Below are 27,165 nucleotides of genomic sequence, written 5' to 3'. Positions count from 1 at the left end.
CAATCTTCATCCTTCATCATAACTTATTCACTTCCCTAGTCTAGTCTCTCGTCAATTCCCATGAACTAAACAAGGGAATGCAAATTCTCACACATAATCCTATCATGCACCAAAATAGGGGACTGGAAATAAAACGACTCATTCCATGTCTAATCTCAATACAATTCCCTACCATAAACTCCCATTCACCGTCCTAAAGATTGCCAAACGCACCGCTAGAATATTGATTTGTCTCATTGTTTACGTCCTTTTATGCTTTCTCTTTTTTTGTTACATGTGTGTTTTGCAATTAATTTCAATGTTAAAAAACGGATGCATATATTATGGTGAGAATAAATCGGAATGCCCTTGTTCATGCTCAAATCCCAAATCTGTCGATTATCATAAGACTTAAAATTTTTTTCAAATCTTTGTCACACTTGTGACGGTCGTTTTGTTCTTTGTTCTCCGTGCTTTTGGGGCGCAAACCCATTTTGCCTAGGATTAGTTGTGGCAAATTTAGTCATCAACCTAATATGACCTAAGTTTCAGACATTGTGGTAGATCGTGAATCTTTTGGACCCAGGTGTCACCAAATGAACTTTAAACAGAGGTCATTTTTGCAACCTCAAAAGAATCCAAGTTTTTGAACCTACTCCCTCCGTTCGGAATTACTCGTCGCAGAAATGGATGAATCTAGACGTATTTTAATTCTAGATACATCCATTTCCGAGACAAGTAATTCCGAACGGAGCAAGTCAACGGCAGTGCGAATCTAGAAAATACACCATTCTCTTTTTGTCGATGTGAAGTCTATAATAAGTATATGTTGTATCTCTGTCCAACAACGTGACAAGCATGTGATCGCATATGTTAAAATGATGGCGGATGAGAATTAATTTGCTCCGTAGCTCCATGGAGCTCTTTCTTTCGAAAATTTTAAAATTACATTTGTACATCCAAGAAAATAAAAGAAGATTCTAGCTTGTACATCAAAATACAAACATTATAGATCATGGCATTTTGTTTTTCTATGCATTTCGCAAATACAAACACTTCCTCATCAATTTTGCTCACCAATGGTCTGTTTGCTTGCCCTAGGGCCTAGGTGGCTGGGCTGTCGTCCTTCTTGCCCTGGGCATCGGAAACCACAGAAGCAGAGAACCGATGGTCGTAGCACAATGGTTTTAGCCCAGATGCACTTACCAAGCAAAATAGTTGTGTGGACCTCTCTCAGGTGGAAAGCAGAGTTCTATACTCGCCCAGTAAGATGGGGATGTCATCCATGCGCAACTGAAGTATATAAGAAATACAAAGCACTGGGTAAGTAGGGGAAACTGGTAAATGAGCGTGCATCGGACAATGAGGAGTAGATGGTCGCCTGTGGAGCTCATATACCTGCGAGGCATTTTTCAAATGGAAGAGTCGGTGATCTTCCCTTTCAAGGAATGTCGGGGATGGGTTTTCCCTGCATCCATTTAGCAATGGAAATGAAGATATAGTCAATGTGAAATACTCATGGCAGGACTTTAATAATTGTTAGTTCCTGTGCTATAGTTTCTTCAGACATAACAAGCTCTGACCATGGTTGGGTTACCCATACAGCCTTACTCAATTTTTAGCCAGCAAGTCCACTAGTCTGACTGAAAAAAAGGCATATTCCACTTTCGATTGTTTTTCGTTTTTCCTTTTGAATTAAGTATAAATGACATGAAAACATGCCTCTAGTTACATGATAAAACACATAATCCACGTGATGAACTGGCAACATTTTGTTTTGCACAATTCCAGATCATTGTGTGTGCAAAAGACAACAAAATGGATGAATGGATTAATATCTAGCAGTTGAAATTATTATCATGACAAGAAGAGAATAATAATAGGCCAGAGATGGAACTATCTGCAAAGTCGTGTCATTGTTCCACCGCATTGTTTCTTGATTTATGGAAAACTGAATACTTAAAATGTGTAAATAATAATGCAGAGGGTGAATAGAGGAATGAAACCATACACAAAGCGACGGATAATGATACGTTGATAGTCCCTCAGCAGAGGGCCTAGCTCCTGGAGCTGTATTGAGCTGGATGGAGAACTTCTCCAATGATCACGAAGTGCCTGTACATCATATACAATAATGTCCCATTTCCTTGGAAGCCAACACAATTTCAAAGAATCGCAGAAAAGGAAAGATATCAGCACCTGAATACATGCAAGCTGGTCGGTGGTAGGAAGTGATTCACCAATGAGCCTAGATGATAATTCCACTAGTTCTCTATCATTGATTTCGTCAACAAAACTTGCTGAAGGTTCTATAGAAAGTGGAATCCCCAATCGTTTGGCCAACTCCAACATTGGAGATTCATCAGATTGTGATTCTGATTCCTGCAACAATCATATTCTTTAGTGATTGCAAGGTTCTAAATTCTAATGTCATAAAAAAAATCGACATTGGTTCTCATTTTACTCCCCACAAAGATCTTCTGAACTTCAGGTGTATGAAAACATACCTTCACTGCAGACTGTTGGGCATCACCAGTCACAGTGCTATGGTTGCTGTCTGAACCAACATCAGGAACCAAGTCCCGCTTGGCAATAGGATCATCTGAACGTCAATCGGGCAGAGTTTATAGAAGCAGAGATTATCTTTCTCCATTAAACATTACTAAGTGTAGATCAGAAGAGTTTACAGCAAAGGAGAATATCTAGCTAGTGTCTGGCTACAATCAGAAAAGGAAACAGATGCAAACATGAACAATAACCATAAGCTCTAGCAATTTCCAACACCTCTAGTTACAAGTAGCAAATAATATCAGTAACTGAACTGAGTCAGATGAATTCCTTTTCCTTGGCAGTTTTGTAAACCGACAAAATTCTTCTCACCATTCACCAGTCATTACTGGAGAATGTGTGGACGCTAAGGGTCAATTGGGTATTGACTGGCAGAATATGACTCAACACTAACAGCTCTACATATTTAATTGTTTTCTTATAAATTAGTGCTGACACATGTAAGAACTCAAGTATCTAACCATGATTGGCGGGACACGACCATATCCCCACAAAACCCTCCAAGCATCTTATTCCAAGTTCGCTCCATGTTTAAATGTATCATTTCTTGAAGTTTCGAGGACCAATATCTTCATTGGTTCATCGTGTGCATCATCGGATGCAGATGCCGAGGGAGAAATCTCTTCCATTAACTAAAACAATTTGGTTTGCCTGTGTGAAGTGTGCAGCACATTGGCTGCTTATACAAGTACCAACCCAAGTTATGTGCATCTTCCATCCCTAAGGGTTAATACAATTCACTGGTCGTGTAGATTTAACACATTGTGCCATAGCCAGCTTAATTTAAACATATTGCTGTGTTAATCGGTAACTAGTACATAGTCAGGGCATTATCTTAGCAAGTATAAACATTACGGTTCTTTGTAGGTAACATTATCCACCAAATGCCCCTATTGATTACTTATTTATACGATGCTACAGAGATGGATATGTACGCCGTTAGTAGGGGAAACATATGTCACTTCTTGAAGTACTCTACCAATATGCTAACTGATAAACTTCTGCAATCTGCTTAAAGACAATAAATTGATTTATTCTTAGTTATCTGTGCATACAGCTAAAACAACACCTATATGATACTGATGGAGTAGAAAATATGGCGAGTGTAATAACTAGATTATAGTTCAAACCACAGGCCAACATATGATAACACATAATATTGCTTCTAAAAGCTTTTACGGTTTGCTGTTTGCACAATACAAATTAAAACTTCAAATCTCCAACAAAGCCACCACAAATCTCCAAGAAAAAAAAATCCTTTGATGTGATACTAATATACCTTCAGGAACAAGCCACCACAAATCGCCAAAGGTATTCTTTCCATCAAAGCCACCAAATAAAAGAAACCGAGGCCCTATGCAAGTCATAGAATGATATGCCCGAGGAGGGGGTGGCTCATTACTTGTTGGCAAGCGCTTCCATTGAACAGAGACTGGGATACCAAAGTATTAGTCAGCAAAAATAGATACAATGCCGAAAATTCATACGCGATGCTGATTGCTCCAACAAAAGAACAGTAATTAAAGGAAGACAAATCAAAGCAAGAAACAGGCCAATCCGTCCGAGATGACATTTTGGATGTTATAGATTTTACATATATCATTACCTACACCTGTCTGCACAAATACATGCAGATCTGGAGTGGACACATGCTGCATGTGCCACCCAGGACAGCATAGACATATGATGCACGTGTGCAGAATGAGTGGACACATGGCATTTATCCTAGCTATCTGTAGTGTTTCAGCAAATTCATAGTACTAAACAAGCTAGATAATTTGGGGCTAAGCTGGTTAATTATGGAATCACATTTTAAATTTAATTACCAGGACGCGGTATTTTGTTTCAGAAAACCATCTGTGTCAATAATACGATAACAAGATTTGGTGTGTTCAGTTGATAACAAGATGCAAACTCATGCTCAATGTCCCCAAAGTGGATGTGCAGGGAAAAAAATATCGTTTGAGCTTACCCCTGTCTAAAATAACACATTCGTTGTAGTACACATCATATCTACTTAGCCAACCCCCAGTTCCATGTCCACCAAATAGCAAGAGCTGACAGCAAGATCCAAGATCTATATGTTGTTAGTAATGTTATTGCATAACCGAAACTGGACGAGAAAACCAAAGATAAGCCCCCAAGAGGAAATTCTTTTCTGATACATTAATTCTAGCTGTAAAATGTAACAAACTTTTTGTTTCAGGTTCCAAGAGAAGAATGATTTTATTATTATTTCTGGATCACTAAATAAACTTCCTATTATGTAACTAAAAACAAGGGAGCAAGGTTTTGGTAGCTAAGCCTTGTTTCACCAGATCAGAGCGAAGTTTAAATCAAAGCTAATGCATTCCACAAACTCATATCTAAGTGGATACTAAATATTAACAAATAATTTTCCACAGAAGATAAAACAAAGTTTATTTAATTGTTTATCCGACAAAAGTAAACCCGAGGGCCATTATATGCACGTTCATCGGACATTAAGCTTCGCTGAATAGAAGCTTGACATGATAGCAAACAACCCGATGATTAATAGGTACCACGATTAATATTGATTCTAACAGAATAATCAAGTGAAATCAACCTTCCAAATATGTGATACACACAACAGAGATATCAGCTGTTAATACTTAGGCAGTTGGAGAGAAAAACATCAAGGTTTCAGATTGCATACATAAGGTCCACCAGAAGTCACTGAATGACCACATCGTGCAGAGGGAGATTGTCCTGGCAGCTTTAATTGCGTCCATCCTGGTGTCTCATTATCTCCCAAAATCAACAATACCAGGTTCAGTAATAGCAAATTTACAAATATTGCAGTAATTGTCTAGCTTCGATTTGCAGTGAACCATTACTTAAATCAACTAAGAAACACAACTTCATACTAAAACTCAAACAACTGTGCGGTAACCACTGCAAAAGGACTAAATGAGAACAAACTATGTATAAATAAGCATGCGAAGTATATCAACAAAAAAGGGTGATCCCCCACATCCCTCAGTGGAATAGGATAGCAAAATAATACCGGTGGGCCATCTCAAACTCCATTTCCTTCAAAAAAGCAGGAGTGGACATACACGACAAAGAAGATGTGAATACAATACACTGGATAGTGTCCTTAATATGTACTCCCTCTGTAAAGAAATATACTAGTGATCTAAACGCTCTTACATTTTTTTACGGAGGGAATAATATGTCAATATTATAAACACAGGTATGTAAGCTCCACCGATCATGACACATATTTGCAAAAAGAGTCCTGCTCTAGATATGACATGTTCCGTCCGATCCTTGTCCGACCCACCAGATCAAACCAACCATGGGGTGGAACCAAAGTGCAGCACACCACTGGATCTTGCATCCTACCCGGATCGGACCAGGAAATGTCATACATGCAATAGTTCCGTTACATAAACTGTCTAGACAAGAAGTTCTAAGTGCATTACGAGTTTTGTTCATGTACTCATCAATTAAGATCTTTAAAGCCTTTAAACAACAAATAGCAAGAGATACCTTCTTCAGTAATACCCTTTAAAGCCCAGAGATCACCCATTATCGGCCCAGTTCCACCTGTTCGAAGGAAGATATACAGTAGTCAGGGGTAGGATTTTTTAGACCAAAAAATTATGCAACTCACTAATCATCTAAATCGTCAGTGCACTAAAAATTATACTCAGGAATAGTCTGATACCCAACAGGAAGCCTACAAGCAAATCGGATTGCACGGAACAGTTATATAATAGCTCTTCAGAAATTAACAATTATTCAGGGAAAATATAAATAATCCGTAATACACATAGACTAACTAAATGACAATAAAGGGTTGGTGCTGAGGAAAAGAACCTAGCTCACTTGGGTGGGAGTGGATGTACAATCCCACCACCTGATTTGAGTCCCCATGAACTCCAATTTGGCTTCCTATTTGTTATGTTTGTCGGGGCCTCCCAGTTTTCCTTAGAAAAAGGGGTTGATACTGGCACTGCTCTTGAAACATTCAATGTTGAAGGTATTCAAGTGCAACAAAGCACTTTAGTTTCAATCATCTTTTATGTTTGGTGGCTATTTATAAATAAATCAGAATTATACTTTCTAGTGCCAGCCAGCTTTTCAAGGTTGGACCAGGAAGGCATGAGAACTTGAGAAGTACTACTAGCTTGTTGCAACATATGAAATGAGACTTTGCTAGTCATCTAAGCTAACATGAGCTTTGAGAGAGCCCAAGATGAACGAAATTAAGGAATGGCAATTACCTCTGCCTCCAAATATAAGCAGTCTCTTCTCAATCATAGTGGCAGAATGTCCGCATCTTGGAGGTGGCGCTGATCCAGTAACTGCTAGTTCTGTCCACTCAAGTGACACTATCCAACAGAAAATACATAAAAGATTATAACAAAAGTAAAATAATGAATGATCAACTTATTCAACAAAATACATTAAATGATCATCACAGCTTGAATAAAGGGAGCTGTGAGCTCACTTGTGTCCATGACATATACATCAGACAGCCACTTTTTGCCATCCCAACCACCATACCTGAACAAGGATGAACATCATCTTAATCACAGGTGATGAGACACATATTGTCAGGCGGAACTTGTAGGGAACAAATCGCTTACATGACAATTTTTCTGTTTCCTATGGCTGATGCGGCAGCAAACTCCCGGGGAGACGGCAAATCGCCAAAGCCAGTCATCTCCGACCACTGCCAAATGTCTGAACATAAAAGAAGTACCGAGGCATATTAAGAGGGCTTAGCGATCGCTGAATCCCTGGTACAATTCGAAACAAAACGAGCATAACAGGGGATTCTAGAAAGGGTCGATGGAACGGAGGGCTTTACCGGTGTCGAGCATCCAGAAGTCACCTAACCTGCGAGGCAGACACCGAAACTGTAAACAAGGAACAATGACATGCTGCAAACTCTAATAGACAGAGCGCTGTGCGCAATGGCGAACCTCTTGCCCCCAGAGCGGCCGCCGAAGATAAACATGTTACAGTCGATGACCACGGCGACGTGGAAGGCCCTCGGGCTGGGGCCTGGCTGCCCGTCCGGGCCGCTGCCGCTGCACTCCGGCGTGTACCATAGCCTGTTCTCTGCGACAAGGGGATCGGCCACGCGAGTTTAATTAGACAGTGGCAGAGCGGAGAGCCGACTCCCATTCGGGTGGAGCTGAGCTGCCGCGGGCGGCGCAGGCGAAGCGAGTGGTGGGGGCGGGATTTACCGACGTCGTAGACGGCGATGTCGGCGAGGAAGCGCTTGTCCGCGAACCCGCCGAAGACGACGACCTTGGATCCGCCGATGGCGACCGCCGTGTGCCCGCTGCGGGGATACGCGCCGGCTCAGTTTTCAGGCCGGGAAGGATCGGGGGAGGGAGAGATCGGCGGCGATGGACGGCGGGGAGGGGATCGGTTACCTGCGAGGGGCGGGGGCTTGGCCGCCGAAGTCGGAGGGGACGGCCCTCGCCCAGTGCATCCGCGTCGGCTGCAGCTGCTGCATCATCCCTTCTCCTCCACTCCCGGTGACGCGGTCGCGGCCGTCGCGTCGCCGGAACGGAGCCCTTCGTTCCCCTTCTGACGGTGGGCCACTGTGCCCGGCCTGTGTCAGCTGACTTTTCACACCGCCACCTAGGAAGGACCCCGCTGCTGACGTGGCCGGCTATATTCAAATCAAACTTTCAAACCGAACCAAAATCTACATTTACAGTTGAGTGGCCGATTTTGAGAGACCGGGAAAAGATGGAGACTGATTGTAAGGTCATATTTATCCCTAAGTGTTTTGGTGATTGATGACAACGCATTTGCGGACTAATCGTATGCCATGAGCTTTCCAGACTCTTCTCTGCTAGGCACAAGACGATTGGGTGTCCCTCGAAGACTGACGAAGACGGCGTCTTTTCTACGTTTCCTTTTGGTGGATTAGAGTCGTAGTAAAGCCGTACTATTAAGAGGGGTCCGTGTTGGAAAGGTTTGGGTGGAATCATCACGTACACGTCTTCTTGTATCCCCTCCTTTCTTCCTTGGAGCTTCGTCCGTTTTTCTGTCTCAGATGACTGGCTGCTTATGTGGTTGCGGTAGTACCGCGCAGGCGCGCGGTAGTACCGCTCCCCTGGAGCCGTACTACCGCTGCCCACCCGCTAGTGCCGCCCGGGTGCGGTAGTAGGAGCGGATGTAAAAAATTACATCCGCACCTCCGCGGTACTACCGCTTTCGCCGTGCGGTAGTACCGCGCTAGGCGGCCAGGCAGTAGTACCGCCCCTCGGCAGTACTACTGTGTCGAGTTTTTGCTACTTTCGTTCTTTTGCGGAAGTATGCACGGAAGTTCCCATTCGTCCTATCGGACTTTTGCCTCACGGTAGTACCGCGCTGTGGGCGCGGTAGTACCGCTTGGTTGCAAGCAGTACTACCACGCGGCCTTGCGGTAGTACCGCTGGTCATGCGCGGTAGTACCGCTGGCCGCGGGCTGGTAGGTGGGTAACGGTTGGATCTTTTCTCCACACTATATAAAGGGTCTCCTTCTTCCCCGATGACTTACCTCTTCCACCATTAATGCTCCATTATTGCTCCAAGCTCCATTTTCGTCCGATCTCACTCCCTAGCCAACCAAACTTGTTGGTTTGCTTGGGAGTGGTTGAGAAGGCCCCGATCTACACTTCCACCGAGAGATATTTGATTCCCCCTACTAATCCCTTGCGGATCTTGTTACTCTTGGGTGTTTGAGCATCCTAGACGGTTGAGGTCATCGCGAAGCCATAGTCCATTGTGGTGAAACTTCATGGTGTCATTGGGAGCCTCCAATTAAGTTGTGGAGATTGCCCCAACCTCATTTGTAAAGGTTCGGTCGCCGCCTCCAAGGGCACCAATAGTGGGATCACGGCATATCGCATTGTGTGAGGGCGTGAGGAGATTACGGTGCCCTTAGTGGCTTCTTGGGGTGCATTGTGCCTCCACACCGCTCCAACGGAGACGTACTTCCTCTCAAAGGGAAGGAACTTCGCCAACACATCCTCGTCTCCACCGTCTCCATGTTTGGTTATCTCGTGCCTTTACTTGTGTAGCTTATTTGTTTCTTATATCTTGCTTGCTTGTGTTCCTATTAGTGTTGCATCATATAGGTTGCTCATCTAGTTGCATATCTAGACAACCTATTTTGATGCAAAGTTTAAATTGCTAAAGAAACGCTAAAAATTGTTAGTTGCCTATTCACCCCCCCCTCTAGTCAACCATATCGATCCTTTCAATTGGTATCAGAGCCTCGTCTCTTTATTAAGGACTTTATCGTCCGAAGAGTATGGTTGATACCGTAGACGGAGCGGAGGAACACTCCGGTGTGAATCCTATCTCGTCTACGGGCGATGGGGGAACTTCGGTCTCTCGTGAGGAGTTCAATGTAGCTTTGGAGACATTGAAAACCTCCATGACGACCGAAGTTGAAAGCATGTTCACTAAATTTCTTGAGGGGCTTAAACTCTCCACCGCACCGTTGAAAGTGGGGGATCCCGCCAACAAGGTGTCGGATGCTATCCCCGACAAGGGGGAAGCTAGTAGTGAAAAGGCTCCTTCTTCTAGTGGCAAGAATGGCACCGGCATCTTTGCCCATGTGGAACCACCACTTATTTATGGTGGACCGGTTCCTTCTACTCATTTGAATCATGCCGGTCCTCCTCCTAAGATTGTGAAAAATGAGGATTTTGATTCTTGGGTTTATCGCTTTAAACGTCATTTAAATCATGTGAACACTAACCTTTGGAGAATCATTGAAGAAGGCTTCTACCCACATGATCCAAGCAACTTCACTCCTCGAGAAGCCGCGGACAATCAATTCAATGAGAATGCTCTCTTCATCATTCAAGATGCAATTCCACCCGAAGACCTACCTCATCTTCGTCCCTTCTCCTTGGCCAAAGATGCATGGCATTATGTGGTGTCTCTCTACCGGGGAAACGCAAGCATTCAACGCTCCAACTATGAAGTGGTACAAGATGAGGCCGATGAGTTTGCAATGAAGGAAGATGAAGAACCTCGTGAGCTTTATCGGAGAGTCACCAAACTCGCGGTCTCACTACGAGATCACGGGAGCAAGGACACGGATGACAATTGGATCAAGCGCAAATTCCTCAAGGCAATGATGCCCTACCACAAGGCCATGTCCTCCGTCATCTGCCAAAGACTGGACTTCCACACTTTGACCTCAAGCGAGGTGTTGGATGAGTTTGTGGCCATGAACATTTTGGACAAGACCGCCGACAATGCGGTGCTCCGTTCTCAACAGGCAAAGAAGCCTAACCTTGCATTGAAGGCCAAGCTCACCGTGGAAGAAGAAGAAGAGGAAGAAGAGGAGAGCAACCCCGAAGATACAAAGTATGCATATCATGAACACATGGCACTTGCCTCAAGGCAATTTGGGAGCAAGAAAAACTCGAGGCCCAACTTTAGCAAAAACAACTCGAGTGGCACAAGGGGCAAGCAACGTGTAAGGACTTGCTACAATTGCGGCAACGTGAGTCATTTCATTGCGGAATGCCCGTATGAGAAGAGGGAAGACAATGGTGGCAAACTCATTCGAAAGGATAAGGCCAAGTCATTCCCCAACAAGAACAACTTCACCAAGAAGACTCCTCCCAAGGCCTTGGTTGTGCAAGAAGAGTACAATGAGGATGATGATGATGATGAAGATGATGAGTCGGTTGCCATGGCCTCCGTTGCCATTGCAACAACGTCACGAGTGTCTCTCTTCGACTCACCCAACGAGAGCATCAACGCCAAGTGCCTCATGGCTAAAGCCACCAACAAGGTAACCTCCAACATCAAAACTACCATCATTAATCATCCTTCCCCATCGGATTGCATTAATGAAGTTGAGGGAGCTAATGTGGAGGCTAACGAGTTTGAGGCCTTTATGGGCAAACTCAAGGGAAAATCCAAGAAGCACTTTGTTGCTCTCTTGGAACAACTTGGTGAGGCCAATGACATGATCGAGGCTCACGAAGACACCATCTCGAAGATGGAAGGGCATAGTCATGACTATGCCGATGAGATTTCAGATCTTTCCAATGCTCTTGAGGAAGAGTGTGGTCTTCGTTTGGCTCTTGAGGAGTCACACAACGTTGATCATGCTAAGTTAGAGAAAGATTATGATCATGCCCCCGTTGTTTCTCGTGTGCTAAATTCCAAGAAGGCCAAACTTGGGGTTGATCTTGCTAGACTCAAAGAGGAGTTTGATATACTTGACAAGGCCCACAAGGCCTTGAAGGGTATTCATGCTAGTTTCAAGGAGTCTCATGATCAACTCCAAGTGAAGCTAACTATGGAGAAAGCAACTTTTCCTCATATGGTTTTGATTGATAATGCAAATGCTACTAACCCGTGTTGTGAGCATATGCATCTTGTTGAAGAAAATGCTAAGTTGAAGGAGCAACTTGAGAGAGGTCTTGCGACGTGCATACAAGGCAAGAAGAACCTCAACGATATCTTGATCAACCAAAAGGGAGGTGTGGCGAAGGAAGGGGTTGGGTACGTCCCCGACTCCGAGAACAAGAAGAAGAATGACAAGACCAAACGACCTCCTCCCCTCATGCAAACCTTTGTGAGGGCAGGAGAGAGTGTCCCCGAGGAGAAGAAGAAGAACAAAGTCAAGAAGGGCAATGTCACCTCTTCCAACAAAGCCGGCGATTTTAATCCTTCTTATGTGTTATGCCGAGCTAGTGATGGGCATGTTTATGCCAAATTTGTTGGTTCTCTTCATGAGCACATTGAATGGTCTATTTGGGTTCCTAAGACCCTTGTTACTAACATCAAAGGACCCATTACAAAATGGGTACCTAAAACCAAGCATTGATCTCTTGTAGGTGTTTGCTTCCGGTGGTGGATCATGGTTGCTCGATAGCGGAGCTACAAATCATATGACCGGAAGCAAGGACTTGGTGGTGGACGTGCACAAAGTTCCATCTATGCCCACCAATGTCGAGTGGGGTGACGCCTCATCCTCTAAGGTATTGGGACTTGGCAAGGTGGTAATCTCTCATGATCTCACGATCGAGAAGGTCATGCTTGTTGAGTCCCTTGCATACAATTTACTTTCCGTTCATCAACTTGCAATCATGGGCTTTGCCACTTTCTTTGACATTGATACCGTGGCCCTCTTGTGGAGCAAGACTCTTAAAGTAGCTTTTGTTGGGCATGTCGAGAACGGTCTATATGTGATTAACTTTTCGGAGCGACCCACTAAGACCGCGACATGCCTAATGGCTAAAGTTGATGTGGGATGGCTTTGGCATCGCCGTTTAGCCCATGTCAATATGAGATCTTTGCAAAGTCTCCTAAAGGGGGACCATGTCCGTGGACTAACGAATGTTAGTTTTGTTAAAGACCGTGCTTGCAGTGCCTGTATCGAAGGAAAGCTACATGAGAAGGCTCACCCTCCCACGACTATCATTTATTCAAAGAGGCCCTTGGAGCTCCTTCACATGGATCTTTTTGGGCCCCCATCCTTCAATAATCTTGGAGGTAGAAAGTATTGCTTGGTGATCGTGGATGACTACTCAAGGTACACGTGGGTGTATTTCTTCAAGAGGAAGAGCGAGACCCAACAAACCGTCATTGACTTTGCAAATGAAGCACAACGTCAACATAATGCAAAGATCTTGACAATAAGAAGTGACAACGGCACCGAGTTCAAGAACTACACCTTGGATGAATTTCTTAGTGATGAGGGAATCAAGCATCAATATTCCGCACCATACACCCCTCAACAAAACGGTGTTGCGGAGAGGAAGAACCGGACGTTGATGGATGCGGCAAGGACCATGATGGCGGAGTTCAAGTCTCCGTACAACTTTTGGTCCAAAGCCATCAACACCGCGTGTCATGCATCCAATCGGCTCTACCTCCGCAAGGGCTTGAACAAGACTCCATATGAGATACTCACCGGTAACAAGCCCAATCTCAAGTACTTCCGGGTGTTTGGGTGTAAGTGTTTCATTCTCAAGAAAGGCGTTCGGTTGTCTAAATTTGAGGCTAGAGCTTATGAGGGCATATTCGTTGGTTATGCTACAAACTCTCATGCTTACCGTGTCCTCAATAAATCCACGGGACTTATTGAGGAGACGTGTAACGTGGATTTTGATGAGAATAACGGCTCCCAAGTGGAGCAAAGTGGCACTTGTGATGTAGGTTATGAAATTCCTCCTCAAGTCATAAGAAGAATGGGTGTTGGTTTCATCCTACCCATTGAGGAACCCCTTGTGGCCGAAGGAGAAGGACAATGCTCCACTCTAGTGGAGCCATCACCAACCCAAGGCCCACACGCTTCCGAAGAACAAAGTGAAGGCCCTCAACCTCATGAACAAGACCAAGGGCAAGATCATACTCAAGACGGTGTTGACACACCGAGTGATGCCCAAGGTCAAGTTCTCTCCCCCGAGCAAGTTCAAGACCAAGAAAAAGTTCATGACGACGCTCAAGATGATCAATTAACCGCTCCTCAACTCACCACCGAGGAGGAATTAGAGCGTCGTGCCGCCAAGGTTGCTTCCAAGCTCTCCACCAAGGATCATCTCATGACGATTGTGCTTGGAAGCTTAAGAAAGGGGGTAAGCACTCGTAGACAATTAGCAAATTATTGTGAGCATCACGCGTTTGTCTCTTGTGTGGAACCTCTCAAGGTCTATGAGGCGCTAGAAGATCCGGATTGGCTCAATGCCATGCATGAAGAACTCAACAACTTCGAGCGCAACAAAGTGTGGAGATTGGTGCCACAATGTCATTGGAACCAAGTGGATATTCAAGAACAAGCAAGATTCCCATGGGATTATCATTCGCAACAAGGCTCGTTTGGTAGCACAAGGCTACTCCCAAGTCGAGGGTATCGACTATAGTGAAACCTTTGCTCCCGTCGCTCGTCTTGAATCCATTCGCAAATGGATGTGAAGAGTGCTTTTCTTAATGGTCCCATTAATGAATTGGTGTACGTCAAGCAACCCCCCGGGTTCGAGGATCCCTACTTTCCCGATCATGTGTATCAACTCGATAAGGCACTCTATGGCCTTAAACAAGCCCCACGTGCGTGGTATGACCACCTTACCGAGTTGTTACAAGACCGTGGGTTTGAAGTTGGGATAATCGACCCCACTCTTTTTACTAAGAAGGTCAAAGGGGAGTTGTTTGTGTGCCAATTATATGTTGATGATATTATCTTTGGTTCTCCTAACAAAGCTTTCAATGAGGAATTTGCCGCTCTCATGACCTCAAAGTTCGAGATGTCTTCCATGGGGGAGTTGAAGTTCTTTCTCGGGTTCGAAGTGAAGCAAAGAAGAGAAGGAACCTTCATCAATCAATCCAAATACACTCAAGACATGCTCAAGAGATTCAAGCTAAGTGACGTCAAGCCGGCTTCCACTCCAATGCCCACCAAGTGACAACTTGACTTAGATCCCAATGGTAAAGTGGTGGATCAAAAGGTATATCGTTCCATGATTGGATCCTTTCTTTACCTTTGTGCATCTAGACCGGACATCATGTTTAGTGTGGGAATTTGTGCACGGTTTCAAGCCGCACCTAAGGAAAGTCACTATGTGGCGGTCAAACGAATCTTTTGATATTTGGCTCATACCCCAAACTTTGGCTTATGGTACCCAAGAGTATCAAACTTCAAGCTTGTAGGGTACTCGGATTCCGATTGGGCGGGAGACAAAGTGGATAGGAAGTCCACTTCTGGAGGGTGCCAATTCCTTAGTTGCTCTTTGGTAAGTTGGTCTTCCAAAAAGCAAAGTTGTGTGTCTCTCTCGTCCACCAAAGCGGAGTATGTTGCGGCCGGTAGTTGTTGTGCACAACTCTTATGGATGAGGCAAACTTTAAAGGATTATGGTGTCACTTGTGACAAAGTGCCTCTTTGGTGTGACAATGAAAGTGCCATCTGTTGGGTTTCGTAGTAATTTCAAAAAATTTCCTACGCACACGCAAGATCATGGTGATGCATAGCAACGAGAGGGGAGAGTGTGATCTACGTACCCTTGTAGATCAACAGCGGAAGCATTGACGCAACGTAGAGGAAGTAGTCATACGTCTTCCCGATCCGACCGATCCAAGCACCGTTACTCCGGCACCTCCGAGTTCTTAGCACACGTACAGCTCGATGACGCTCCCCGGGCTCCGATCCAGCAAAGCTTCGGGGATGAGTTCCGTCAGCACAACAGCGTGGTGACGATGATGATGTTCTACCGACGCAGGGCTTCGCCTAAATACTACAACGATATGACCGAGGTGGAATATGGTGGCAGGGGGCACCGCACACGGCTAAGGAACGATCACGTGGATCAACTTGTGTGTCTAGAGGTGCCCCCTGCCCCCGTATATAAAGGATCCAAGGGGGGGGGTGCGGCCGGCCCTATGGAGGCGCGCAGGAGGAGTCCTACTCCGGTAGGAGTAGGACTCCCCTCCCGTTCCTTGTCCAACTAGGAGAGGTGGAGGGAGAATAGGAAAGGGGGGGCACCGCCCCTCCCTCCTTGTCCAATTCGGACTAGGGGGAGAGGGGGCGTGCGGCCTGCCCTGGCAGCCCCTTCCTCTTCTCCACATTAGGCCCATAAGGCCCATTAACCCCCCGGTGCTCCGGTTTTATCCGAAACTTCTCCGGAACCCTTCCGGTGTCCGAATATAGTCGTCCAATATATCAATCTTTATGTCTCGACCATTTCGAGACTCCTCGTCATGTCCGTGATCACATCCAGGACTCCGAACTAACTTCGGTACATCAAAATATATAAACTCATAATAACTGTCATCGTAACGTTAAGCGTGCGGACCCTACGGTTCGAGAACAATGTAGACATGACTGAGACATATCTCCGGTCAATAACCAATAGCGGGACCTGGATGCCCATATTGGCTCCTACATATTCTACGAAGATCTTTATCGGTCAGACCGCATAACAACATACGTTGTTCCCTTTGTCATCGGTATGTTACTTGCCCGAGATTCGATCGTCGGTATCCAATACCTAGTTCAATCTCATTACCGGCAAGTCTCTTTACTCGTTTTGTAATACATCATCTTGCAACTAACTCATTAGTTACAATGCTTGCAAGGCTTATGTGATGTGCATTACCGAGAGGGCCCAGAGATACCTCTCCGACAATCGGAGTGACAAATCCTAATCTCGAAATACGCCAACCCAACATCTACCTTTGGAGACACCTGTAGAGCTCCTTTATAATCACCCATTTACGTTGTGACGTTTGGTAGCACACAAAGTGTTCCTCCAGTAAACAGGAGTTGCATAATCTCATAGTCATAGGAACATGTATAAGTCATGAAGAAAGCAATAGCAACATACTAAACGATCGGGTGCTAAGCTAATGGAATGGGTCATGTCAATCAGATCATTCACCTAATGATGTGATCCCGTTAATCAAATAACAACTCTTTGTTCATGGTTAGGAAACATAACCATCTTTGATTAACGAGCTAGTCAAGTAGAGGCATACTAGTGGCACTAAGTTTGTCTATGTATTCACGCATGTATTATGTTTCCGGTTAATACAATTCTAGCATGAATAATAAACATTTATCATGATGTAAGGAAATAAATAATAACTTTATTATTGCCTCTAGGGCATATTTCCTTCAGTCTCCCACTTGCACTAGAGTCAATAATCTAGATTACATAGTAATGATTCTAACACCCATGGAGCCTTGGTGCTGATCATGTTTTGCTCGTGGAAGAGGCTTAGTCAACGGGTCTGCTACATTCAGATCCGTATGTATCTTGCAAATCTCTATGTCTCCCACCTGGACTAGATCCCGGATGGAATTGAAGCGTCTCTTGATGTGCTTGGTTCTCTTGTGAAATCTGGATTCCTTTGCCAAGGCAATTGCACCAGTATTGTCACAAAAGATTTTCATTGGACCCGATGCACTAGGTATGCCACCTAGATCGGATATGAACTCCTTCATCCAGACTCCTTCATTTGCTGCTTCCGAAGCAGCTATGTACTCTGCTTCACATGTAGATCCCGCTACGACGCTTTGTTTAGAACTGCACCAGCTGACAGCTCCACCGTTTAATGTAAACACGTATCCGGTCTGCGATTTAGAATCGTTCGGATCAGTGTCAAAGCTTGCATCAACGTAACCTTTTATGATGAGCTCTTTGTCACCTCCATATACGAGAAACATATCCTTAGTCCTTTTCAGGTATTTCAGGATGTTCTTGACCGCTGTCCAGTGATCAACTCCTGGATTACTTTGGTACCTCCCTGCTAAACTTATAGCAAGGCACACATCAGGTATGGTACACAGCATTGCATACATGATAGAGCCTATGGCTGAAGCATAGGGAACATCTTTCATTTTCTCTCTATCTTCTGCAGTGGTCGGGCATTGAGTCTGACTCAACTTCACACCTTGTAACACAGGCAAGAACCCTTTCTTTGCTTGATCCATTTTGAACTTTTTCAAAATTTTGTCAAGGTATGTGCTTTGTGAAAGTCCAATTAGGCGTCTTGATCTATCTCTATAGATCTTTATGCCTAATATGTAAGCAGCTTCACCGAGGTCTTTCATTGAAAAACTCTTATTCAAGTATCCCTTTATGCTATCCAGAAATTCTATATCATTTCCAATCAGTAATATGTCATCCACATATAATATCAGAAATGCTACAGAGCTCCCACTCACTTTCTTGTAAATACAGGCTTCTCCGAAAGTCTGTATAAAACCAAATGCTTTGATCACACTATCAAAACGTTTATTCCAACTCCGAGAGGCTTGCACCAGTCCATAAATGGATCGTTGGAGCTTGCACACTTTGTTAGCTCCCTTTGGATCGACAAAACCTTCCGGTTGCATCATATACAACTCTTCTTCCAGAAATCCATTTAGGAATGCAGTTTTGACATCCATCTGCCAAATTTCATAATCATAAAATGCGGCAATTGCTAACATGATTCGGCCAGACTTAAGCATCTCTACGGGTGAGAAGGTCTCATCGTAGTCAACCCCTTGAACTTGTCGAAAACCTTTTGCGACAAGTCGAGCTTTGTAGACAGTAATATTACCATCAGTGTCAGTCTTCTTCTTGAAGATCCATTTATTCTCAATTGCTTGCCGATCATCGGGCAAGTCAACCAAAGTCCATACTTTGTTCTCATACATGGATCCCATCTCAGATTTCATGGCTTCAAGCCATTTTGCGGAATCTGGGCTCACCATCGCTTCTTCATAGTTCGTAGGTTCATCATGATCTAGTAGCATGACTTCCAGAACAGGATTACCGTACCACTCTGGCGCGGATCTTACTCTGGTTGATCTACGAGGTTCAGTAGTATCTTGATCTGAAGTTTCATGATCATCATCATTAGCTTCCTCACTAACTGGTGTAGGTGTCACTGAAACAGTTTTCTATGATGTACTACTTTCCAATAAGGGAGCAGGTACAGTTACCTCGTCAAGTTCTACTTTCCTCCCACTCACTTCTTTCGAGAGAAACTCCTTCTCCAGAAAGTTTCCGAATTTAGCAACAAAAGTCTTGCCTTTGGATCTGTGATAGAAGGTGTATCCAATAGTTTCCTTTGGATATCCTATGAAGACACATTTCTCCGATTTGGGTTCGAGCTTATCAGGTTGAAGCTTTTTCACATAAGCATCGCAGCCCCAAACTTTCAGAAACGACAACTTTGGTTTCTTGCCAAACCACAGTGCATAAGGCGTCGTCTCAACGGATTTTGATGGTGCCCTATTTAACGTGAATGCGGCCGTCTCTAGAGCGTATCCCCAAAACGATAGCGGTAAATCAGTAAGAGACATCATAGATCGCACCATATCTAGTAAAGTACGATTACGACGTTCGGACACACCATTACGCTGTGGTGTTCCGGGTGGCGTGAGTTGCGAAACTATTCCACAATTTTTCAAATGTATACCAAACTCATAACTCAAATATTCTCCTCCACGATCAGATCGTAGAAACTTTATTTTCTTGTTACGATGATTTTCAACTTCACTCTGAAATTCTTTGAACTTTTCAAATGTTTCAGACTTATGTTTCATTAAGTAGATATACCCATATCTGCTTAAGTCATCTGTGAAGGTGAGAAAATAACGATATCCGTCACGAGCCTCAACATTCATCGGACCACATACATCTGTATGTATGATTTCCAATAAATCTATTGCTCTCTCCATAGTACCGGAGAACGGTGTTTTAGTCATCTTGCCCATGAGGCACGGTTCGCAAGTACCAAGTGATTCATAATCAAGTGGTTCCAAAAGTCCATCAGTATGGAGTTTCTTCATGCGCTTTACACCGATATGACCTAAACGGCAGTGCCACAAATAAGTTGCACTATCATTATCAACTCTGCATATTTTGGCTTCTACATTATGAATATGTGTATCACTACTATCGAGATTTAACAAGAATAGACCACTCTTCAAGGGTGCATGACCATAAAAGATATTACTCATATAAATAGAACAACCGTTATTCTCTGATTTAAATGAATAACCGTCTCGCATTAAACAAGATCCAGATATAATGTCCATGCTCAACGCTGGCACCAAATAACAATTATTTAGGTCTAATACTAATCCCGAAGGTAGATGTAGAGGTAGCGTGCCGACTGCGATCACATCGACTTTGGAACCGTTTCCCACGCGCATCGTCACCTCGTCCTTAGCCAATCTTCGCTTAATCCGTAGTCCCTGTTTCGAGTTGCAAATATTAGCAATAGAACCAGTATCAAATACCCAGGTGCTACTGCGAGCATTAGTAAGGTACACATCAATAACATGTATATCACATATACCTTTGTTCACCTTGCCATCCTTCTTATCCGCCAAATACTTGGGGTAGTTCCGCTTCCAGTGACCAGTCTGCTTGCAGTAGAAGCACTCAGTTTCAGGCTTAGGTGCAGACTTGGGTTTCTTCTCTTGAGCAGCAACTTGCTTGCTGTTCTTCTTGAAGTTCCCCTTCTTCTTCCCTTTGCCCTTTTTCTTGAAACTAGTGGTCTTGTTGACCATCAACACTTGATGCTCCTTTTGATTTCTACCTCCGCAGCTTTCAGCATTGCGAAGAGCTCGGGAATAGTCTTGTTCATCCCTTGCATATTATAGTTCATCAAGAAGCTCTTGTAGCTTGGTGGCAGTGATTGGAGAATTCTGTCAATGACGCAATCATCTGGAAGATTAACTCCCAATTGAATCAAGTGATTATTATACCCAGACATTTTGAGTATATGCTCACTGACAGAACTGTTCTCCTCCATCTTGCAGCTATAGAACTTATTGGAGACTTCATATCTCTCAATCCGGGCATTTGCTTGAAATATTAACTTCAACTCCTGGAACATCTCATATGCTCCATGACGTTCAAAACGTCGTTGAAGTCCCGATTCTAAGCCGTAAAGCATGGCACACTGAACTATCGAGTAGCCATCAGCTTTGCTCTGCCATACGTTCATAACATCTGGTGTTGCTCCAGCAGCAGGCCTGGCACCCAGCGGTGCTTCCAGGACGTAATTCTTCGTGCAGCAATGAGCATAATCCTCAAGTTACGGACCCAGTCCGTGTAATTGCTACCATCATCTTTCAACTTTGCTTTCTCAAGGAACGCATTAAAATTCAACGGAACAACAGCACGAGCCATCTATCTACAACCAAACATAAACAAGCAAGATACTCTCAGGTACTAAGTTCATGATAAATTTAAGTTCAATTAATCAAATTACTTAAGAACTCCCACTTAGATAGACATCCCTCTAATCCTCTAAGTGATCACGTGATCTAAATCAACTAAACCATGTCCGATCATCACGTGAGATGGAGTAGTTTCATTGGTGAACATCACTATGTTGATCATATCTACTATATGATTCACGCTCGACCTTTCGGTCTCCGTGTTCCGAGGCCATATCTGTATATGCTTGGCTCGTCAAGTATAACCTGAGTATTCCGCGTGTGCAACTGTTTTGCACCCGTTGTATTTGAACGTAGAGCCTATCACACCCGATCATCACGTGGTGTCTCAGCACGAAGAACTTTCGCAACGGTGCATACTCAGGGAGAACACTTCTTGATAATTAGTGAGAGATCATCTTATAATGCTACCGTTAATCAAAGCAAGATAAGATGCATAAAAGATAAACATCACATGCAATCAATATAAGTGATATGATATGGCCATCATCATCTTGTGCCTGTGATCTCCATCTCCGAAGCACCGTCATGATCACCATCGTCACCGGCCCGACACCTTGATCTCCATCGTAGCATCGTTGTCGTCTCGCCAATCGTATGCTTCCACGACTATCGCTACCGCTTAGTGATAAAGTAAAGCATTACATCGCGATTGCATTGCATACAATAAAGCGACAACCATATGGCTCCTGCCAGTTGCCGATAACTCAGTTACAAAACATGATCATCTCATACAATAATATTTAGCATCATGTCTTGACCATATCACATCACAACATGCCCTGCAAAAACAAGTTAGACGTCCTCTACTTTGTTGTTGCAAGTTTTACATGGCTGCTACGGGCTTAAGCAAGAACCAATCTTACCTACGCATCAAAACCACAACGATAGTTTGTCAAGTTGGTGCTATTTTAACCTTCGCAAGGACCGGGCGTAGCCACACTCGGTTCAACTAAAGTTGGAGAAACTGACACCCGCCAGCCACCTGTGTGCAAAGCACGGCGGTAGAACCAGTCTCGCGTAAGCGTACGCGTAATGTCGGTCCGGGTCGCTTCATCCAACAATACCGCCGAACCAAAGTATGACATGCTGGTAAGCAGTATGACTTATATCGCCCAGAACTCACTTGTGTTCTACTCGTGCATATAACATCAAACCATAAAACCTAGGCTCTGATACCACTGTTGGGTTTCGTAGTAATTTCAAAAAAATTCCTACGCACACGCAAGATCATGGTGATGCATAGCAACGAGAGGGGAGAGTGTGATCTACGTACCCTTGTAGATCAACAGCGGAAGCATTGACGCAACGTAGAGGAAGTAGTCATACGTCTTCCCGATCCGACCGATCCAAGCACCGTTACTCCGCCACCTCCGAGTTCTTAGCACACGTACAGCTCGATGACGCTCCCCGGGCTCCGATCCAGCAAAGCTTCGGGGATGAGTTCCGTCAGCACAACAGCGTGGTGACGATGATGATGTTCTACCGACGCAGGGCTTCGCCTAAATACTACAACGATATGACCGAGGTGGAATATGGTGGCGGGGGCACTGCACACGGCTAAGGAACGATCACGTGGATCAACTTGTGTGTCTAGAGGTGCCCCCCTGCCCCCGTATATAAAGGATCCAAGGGGGGGTGCGGCCGGCCCTATGGAAGCGCGCAGGAGGAGTCCTACTCCTACCGGGAGTAGGACTCCCCTCCCGTTCCTTGTCCAACTAGGAGAGGTGGAGGGAGAATAGGAAAGGGGGGGCGCCGCCCCTCCCTCCTTGTCCAATTCGGACTAGGGGGAGAGGGGGCGCGCGGCCTGCCCTGGCAGCCCCTTCCTCTTCTCCACATTAGGCCCATAAGGCCCATTAACCCCCCGGGGGGTTCCGGTAACCCCCCGGTGCTCCGGTTTTATCCGAAACTTCTCCGGAACCCTTCCGGTGTCCGAATATAGTCGTCCAATATATCAATCTTTATGTCTCGACCATTTCGAGACTCCTCGTCATGTCCGTGATCACATCCGGGACTCCGAACTAACTTCGGTACATCAAAATGTATAAACTCATAATAACTGTCATCGTAACGTTAAGCGTGCGGACCCTACAGTTCGAGAACAATGTAGACATGACTGAGACATATCTCCGGTCAATAACCAATAGCGGGACCTGGATGCCCATATTGGCTCCTACATATTCTACGAAGATCTTTATCGGTCAGACTGCATAACAACATATGTTGTTCCCTTTGTCATCGGTATGTTACTTGCCCGAGATTCGATCGTCGGTATCCAATTCCTAGTTCAATATCATTACCGGCAAGTCTCTTTACTCGTTTTGTAATACATCATCTCGCAACTAACTCATTAGTTACAATTCTTGCAAGGCTTATGTGATGTGCATTACCGAGAGGGCCCAGAGATACCTCTCCGACAATCGGAGTGACAAATCCTAATCTCGAAATACGCCAACCCAACATCTACCTTTGGAGACACCTGTAGAGCTCCTTTATAATCACCCATTTACGTTGTGACGTTTGGTAGCACACAAAGTGTTCCTCCGGCAAACGGGAGTTGCATAATCTCATAGTCATAGGAACATGTATAAGTCATGAAGAAAGAAATAGCAACATACTAAACGATCGGGTGCTAAGCTAATGGAATGGGTCATGTCAATCAGATCATTCACCTAATGATGTGATCCCGTTAATCAAATAACAACTCTTTGTTCATGGTTAGGAAACATAACCATCTTTGATTAACGAGCTAGTCAAGTAGAGGCATACTAGTGACACTAAGTTTGTCTATGTATTCACACATGTATTATGTTTCCGGTTAATACAATTCTAGCATGAATAATAAACATTTATCATGATGTAAGGAAATAAATAATAACTTTATTATTGCCTCTAGGGCATATTTCCTTCACCATCAAGATCTCTCTCAACCCGGTGCAACACTTCAAGACGAAGCATATTGAGATCCGGTATCACTTCATCCGGGATCACATTAGGCGAGGAGAGATCGAGATCAACTACGTCAACACTCATGATAACCTTGCAGATATCTTCACGAAGCCCTTGGATGAAGCAAGATTTCGCGAGTTAAGGCATGAGCTAAATATCATTGATTCGAGCAATGTTGCTTGAACCCTTGCACACCCTACTGCACGCAACTTGTTGTCTTGTTTAGATGTAGGCATGAACATAGGGGGAGTGATGTTCTCTCAATGAACTCTCCCTCCCCCATTATGCATAAATCAATCGAGTCTTTCACATTAGCCATGTTTGATGGTGCTTGTGCTTCAAAGACGAGTTTTGGTCATGGACCCAAGGATAATTCTTCACGGTGCCATACCAATTGACTCAAACATAGGTGGCTACGGCCACCGTCCTCTCTTTTGGAGAGGTGGTGTCTCGTGTTTGGTTCGTTTGTCGTTTGCCCTTCTGGTTTTGTGTGTTGCGTGGTCTTGTGGTGTTGTGTTGGCTCGGAGTAGTTTGTGCAAAGATCCTGTCTTTTTCGTGCTCGAAACGTGCATTCTCTTGAGCCCACGGTACTACCGCGTCTGGGCGCGGTACTACCGCTTGGGAGGCACGGTACTACCGCACCTTGCGGTACTACCGTGTCTGGGCACGGTACTACCGCGCCGTCAAGGGCGCGTGGGGAGGTTATGACTCGGGCAGGGGATTTCCAACTCCCCATACCCATTCATTGTCTCTCTCTCTCCATGTCTCTCCCTCTCAAGAACGGCGCCGGAGGCCCTCGCCGGATCTCCGTCTCCGGCCACTCTCCTCGGATTCCGACCGGTGGGATCGTTCCCCACCACTTCCTCTTGCCATGGACCAAGGTTTTTCCCCAAATCCCTCTTTTTCTTGGCTGTTCTCTTGCTTCTAGGCTTTTGGGGAGAAACTTGTTGTTCTTGAGATTTTAGGCCAAATCTTTGCAAGAGTAGGATGTAGGAGAGTCGTGATGCGTAGGAAACATACTTGATATGCTATCTTGTGGTAGCTTTGTCCAACCGTAGTACCGCCGTGATTTCGCGGGCTTTCTTAGATTTGAACCGTTTCAGATCTGACACGGTGCGGTACTACCGTGCCCGATGTGCGGTACTACCGCTTGCGCGGTACTACCGCCCGTCAGGTGCGGTACTACCGTTCCGCAGGCGCGGTACTACCATGCCGGCCGTGGTGCTAAGCTCATACTACCGCTACTACACGCGGTACTACCGTGACCTTGCACGGTACTACCGCGTCTAAGAGTCGTACTACTCTCTTAGCTCCGCAGCTCTTGGCAGTACTACCGTAGGGATCAAATCTCTCTCTAGGCATGTATCATGTGTGCTTTCTACCTGTTTCACTTGTTTTGTTGTGGTCTTTGCATTAATCTCTCTTGGCTTTTGTGGGTGTTTTTGCGTTCTGTGTCTCAGGTGGTGGCTCTCGCCGTTCCAATCCCACTCGTGACACTGGCTCCAAGCGTCTGCGCAACCCTCAAGATGAAGCCCCAGAGGGCTCCAATGCCCCCAAGCGCAATGTCAAGACCACTGCCAGCAAGCTCAAGGAACCGGCTAAGGGCATGGACGAGATTTCAACCACTGAGTATGTCGAGCGCCGGAAGATCAATCCCTATGTGAGTCCTCGGGCTGTTCTCAGAGGCACCGAGTTGTTCTGGACCAAGCAACATGCTCTTATCTATCTGGATGTGATCAAGAACAAGCAGAATACCTACGTGGATGTCAAGTGGATAGACATGCATCACCTGCAGAAAGACAAGTTTCGTGACTATTTTGGAGAGGCTCTGGACTTGGTGGAGCAGTTTGCTATTGAGCCGGTGATCTCCTTTCACCTTGACTATGACCCTGAGCTTATCTGTCAGTTCTTTGCCTCAGTGTACTTTCATCCCGGGGTGGAGCGGAGGATGACTTGGATGACCAATGGCCGTCAGTTGTCTGCTACATGGAAAGAGTTCATGGATCTGCTGCACATTCCTGATGACGGGCTCCACACCCCAGTTGGTGTCCGTCCCCATGCCAACTCTGAGTCTGCCAACAAGAACCTGCTTCAGCCCTTTCTTGTTGAGAAGGTACTCCCCAATGGGAAGTCGTCTTGGGTGTTGAACTCCTTTCTGGATATCATGCATCGCATCTTCCGCAACACTCTGTTCCCACGCATTGGCGACAAGGACAAGGTTCATTCTGTTGGAAATATGCCCTAGAGGCAATAATAAAAGCATTATTATTATATTTCTTTGTTCATGATAATTGTCTTTATTCATGCTATAACTGTATTATCCGGAAATCATAATACACGTGTGAATACATAGACCATAATATGTCCCTAGTAAGCCTCTAGTTGACTAGCTCGTTGATCAACAGATAGTCATGATTTCCTGGCTATGGACATTGGATGTCATTGATAACGGGACCACATCATTAGGAGAATGATGTGATGGACAAGACCCAATCCTAAGCATAGTACAAAGATCGTGTAGTTCGTTTGCTAGAGCTTTTCCAATGTCAAGTATCTTTTCCTTTGACCATGAGATCGTGTAACTCCCGGATACCGTAGGAGTGCTTTGGGTGTATCAAACGTCACAACGTAACTGGGTGACTATAAAGGTGCATTACAGGTATCTCCGAAAGTGTCTGTTGGGTTGACACGGATCGAGACTGGGATTTGTCACTCTGGATAACGGAGAGGTATCACTGGGCCCACTCGGTAATGCATCATCATTATGAGCTCAAGGTGACCAAGTGGTTGATCACGGGATCATGCATTACGGTACGAGTAAAGTGACTTGCCGGTAACGAGACTGAACAAGGTATTGGAATACCGACGATCGAGTCTCGGGCAAGTAACATACCGATTGACAAAGGGAATTGTATACGGGGTTGATTAATCCTCGACATCGTGGTTCATCCGATGAGATCATCGTGGAGCATGTGGGA

General features: G+C 44.9%; 1 protein-coding gene across 1 annotated transcript; it reads right to left on the bottom strand.

Annotated features, from left to right (window-relative positions):
* Positions 1 to 866: 866 nt before the first annotated feature.
* LOC125553042 (Galactose oxidase/kelch repeat superfamily protein) lies at positions 867 to 8,155 on the bottom strand. The gene is made up of 16 exons (XM_048716791.2): positions 7,965 to 8,155; positions 7,773 to 7,870; positions 7,506 to 7,644; positions 7,391 to 7,419; positions 7,167 to 7,263; positions 7,028 to 7,083; positions 6,801 to 6,908; positions 6,064 to 6,120; positions 5,225 to 5,316; positions 4,520 to 4,604; positions 3,827 to 3,979; positions 2,487 to 2,581; positions 2,179 to 2,361; positions 1,991 to 2,094; positions 1,378 to 1,447; positions 867 to 1,272 (listed from the first exon to the last, which is right to left on the bottom strand). The coding sequence occupies exons 1-16, from the start codon at positions 8,048 to 8,050 to the stop codon at positions 1,213 to 1,215; spliced, it is 1,512 nt and encodes a 503-aa protein (XP_048572748.1). The 5' UTR covers positions 8,051 to 8,155; the 3' UTR covers positions 867 to 1,212.
* Positions 8,156 to 27,165: the final 19,010 nt, after the last annotated feature.

This window comes from Triticum urartu, chromosome 4A, assembly GCF_056163025.1.
Source record: "Triticum urartu cultivar PI428250 chromosome 4A, HENAU_Tu73, whole genome shotgun sequence".
Classification (NCBI taxonomy): Eukaryota; Viridiplantae; Streptophyta; class Magnoliopsida; order Poales; family Poaceae; genus Triticum; species Triticum urartu.
Note: the sequence above shows the minus strand (reverse complement) of the source record. Positions and strands in the feature narration are given on the sequence as shown.

Excerpts from the sequence above, each read along its gene's own strand:
- LOC125553042 (XM_048716791.2), bottom strand. The coding sequence starts at position 8,050 with ATGATGCAGCAGCTGCAGCCGACGCGGATGCACTGGGCGAGGGCCGTC. Across the intron at positions 7,871-7,964 it reads CAAGCCCCCGCCCCTCGCAG|CGGGCACACGGCGGTCGCCA; the intron begins GTAACCGATCCC and ends GTATCCCCGCAG. Across the intron at positions 1,273-1,377 it reads ATTTGAAAAATGCCTCGCAG|TTGCGCATGGATGACATCCC; the intron begins GTATATGAGCTC and ends TATATACTTCAG.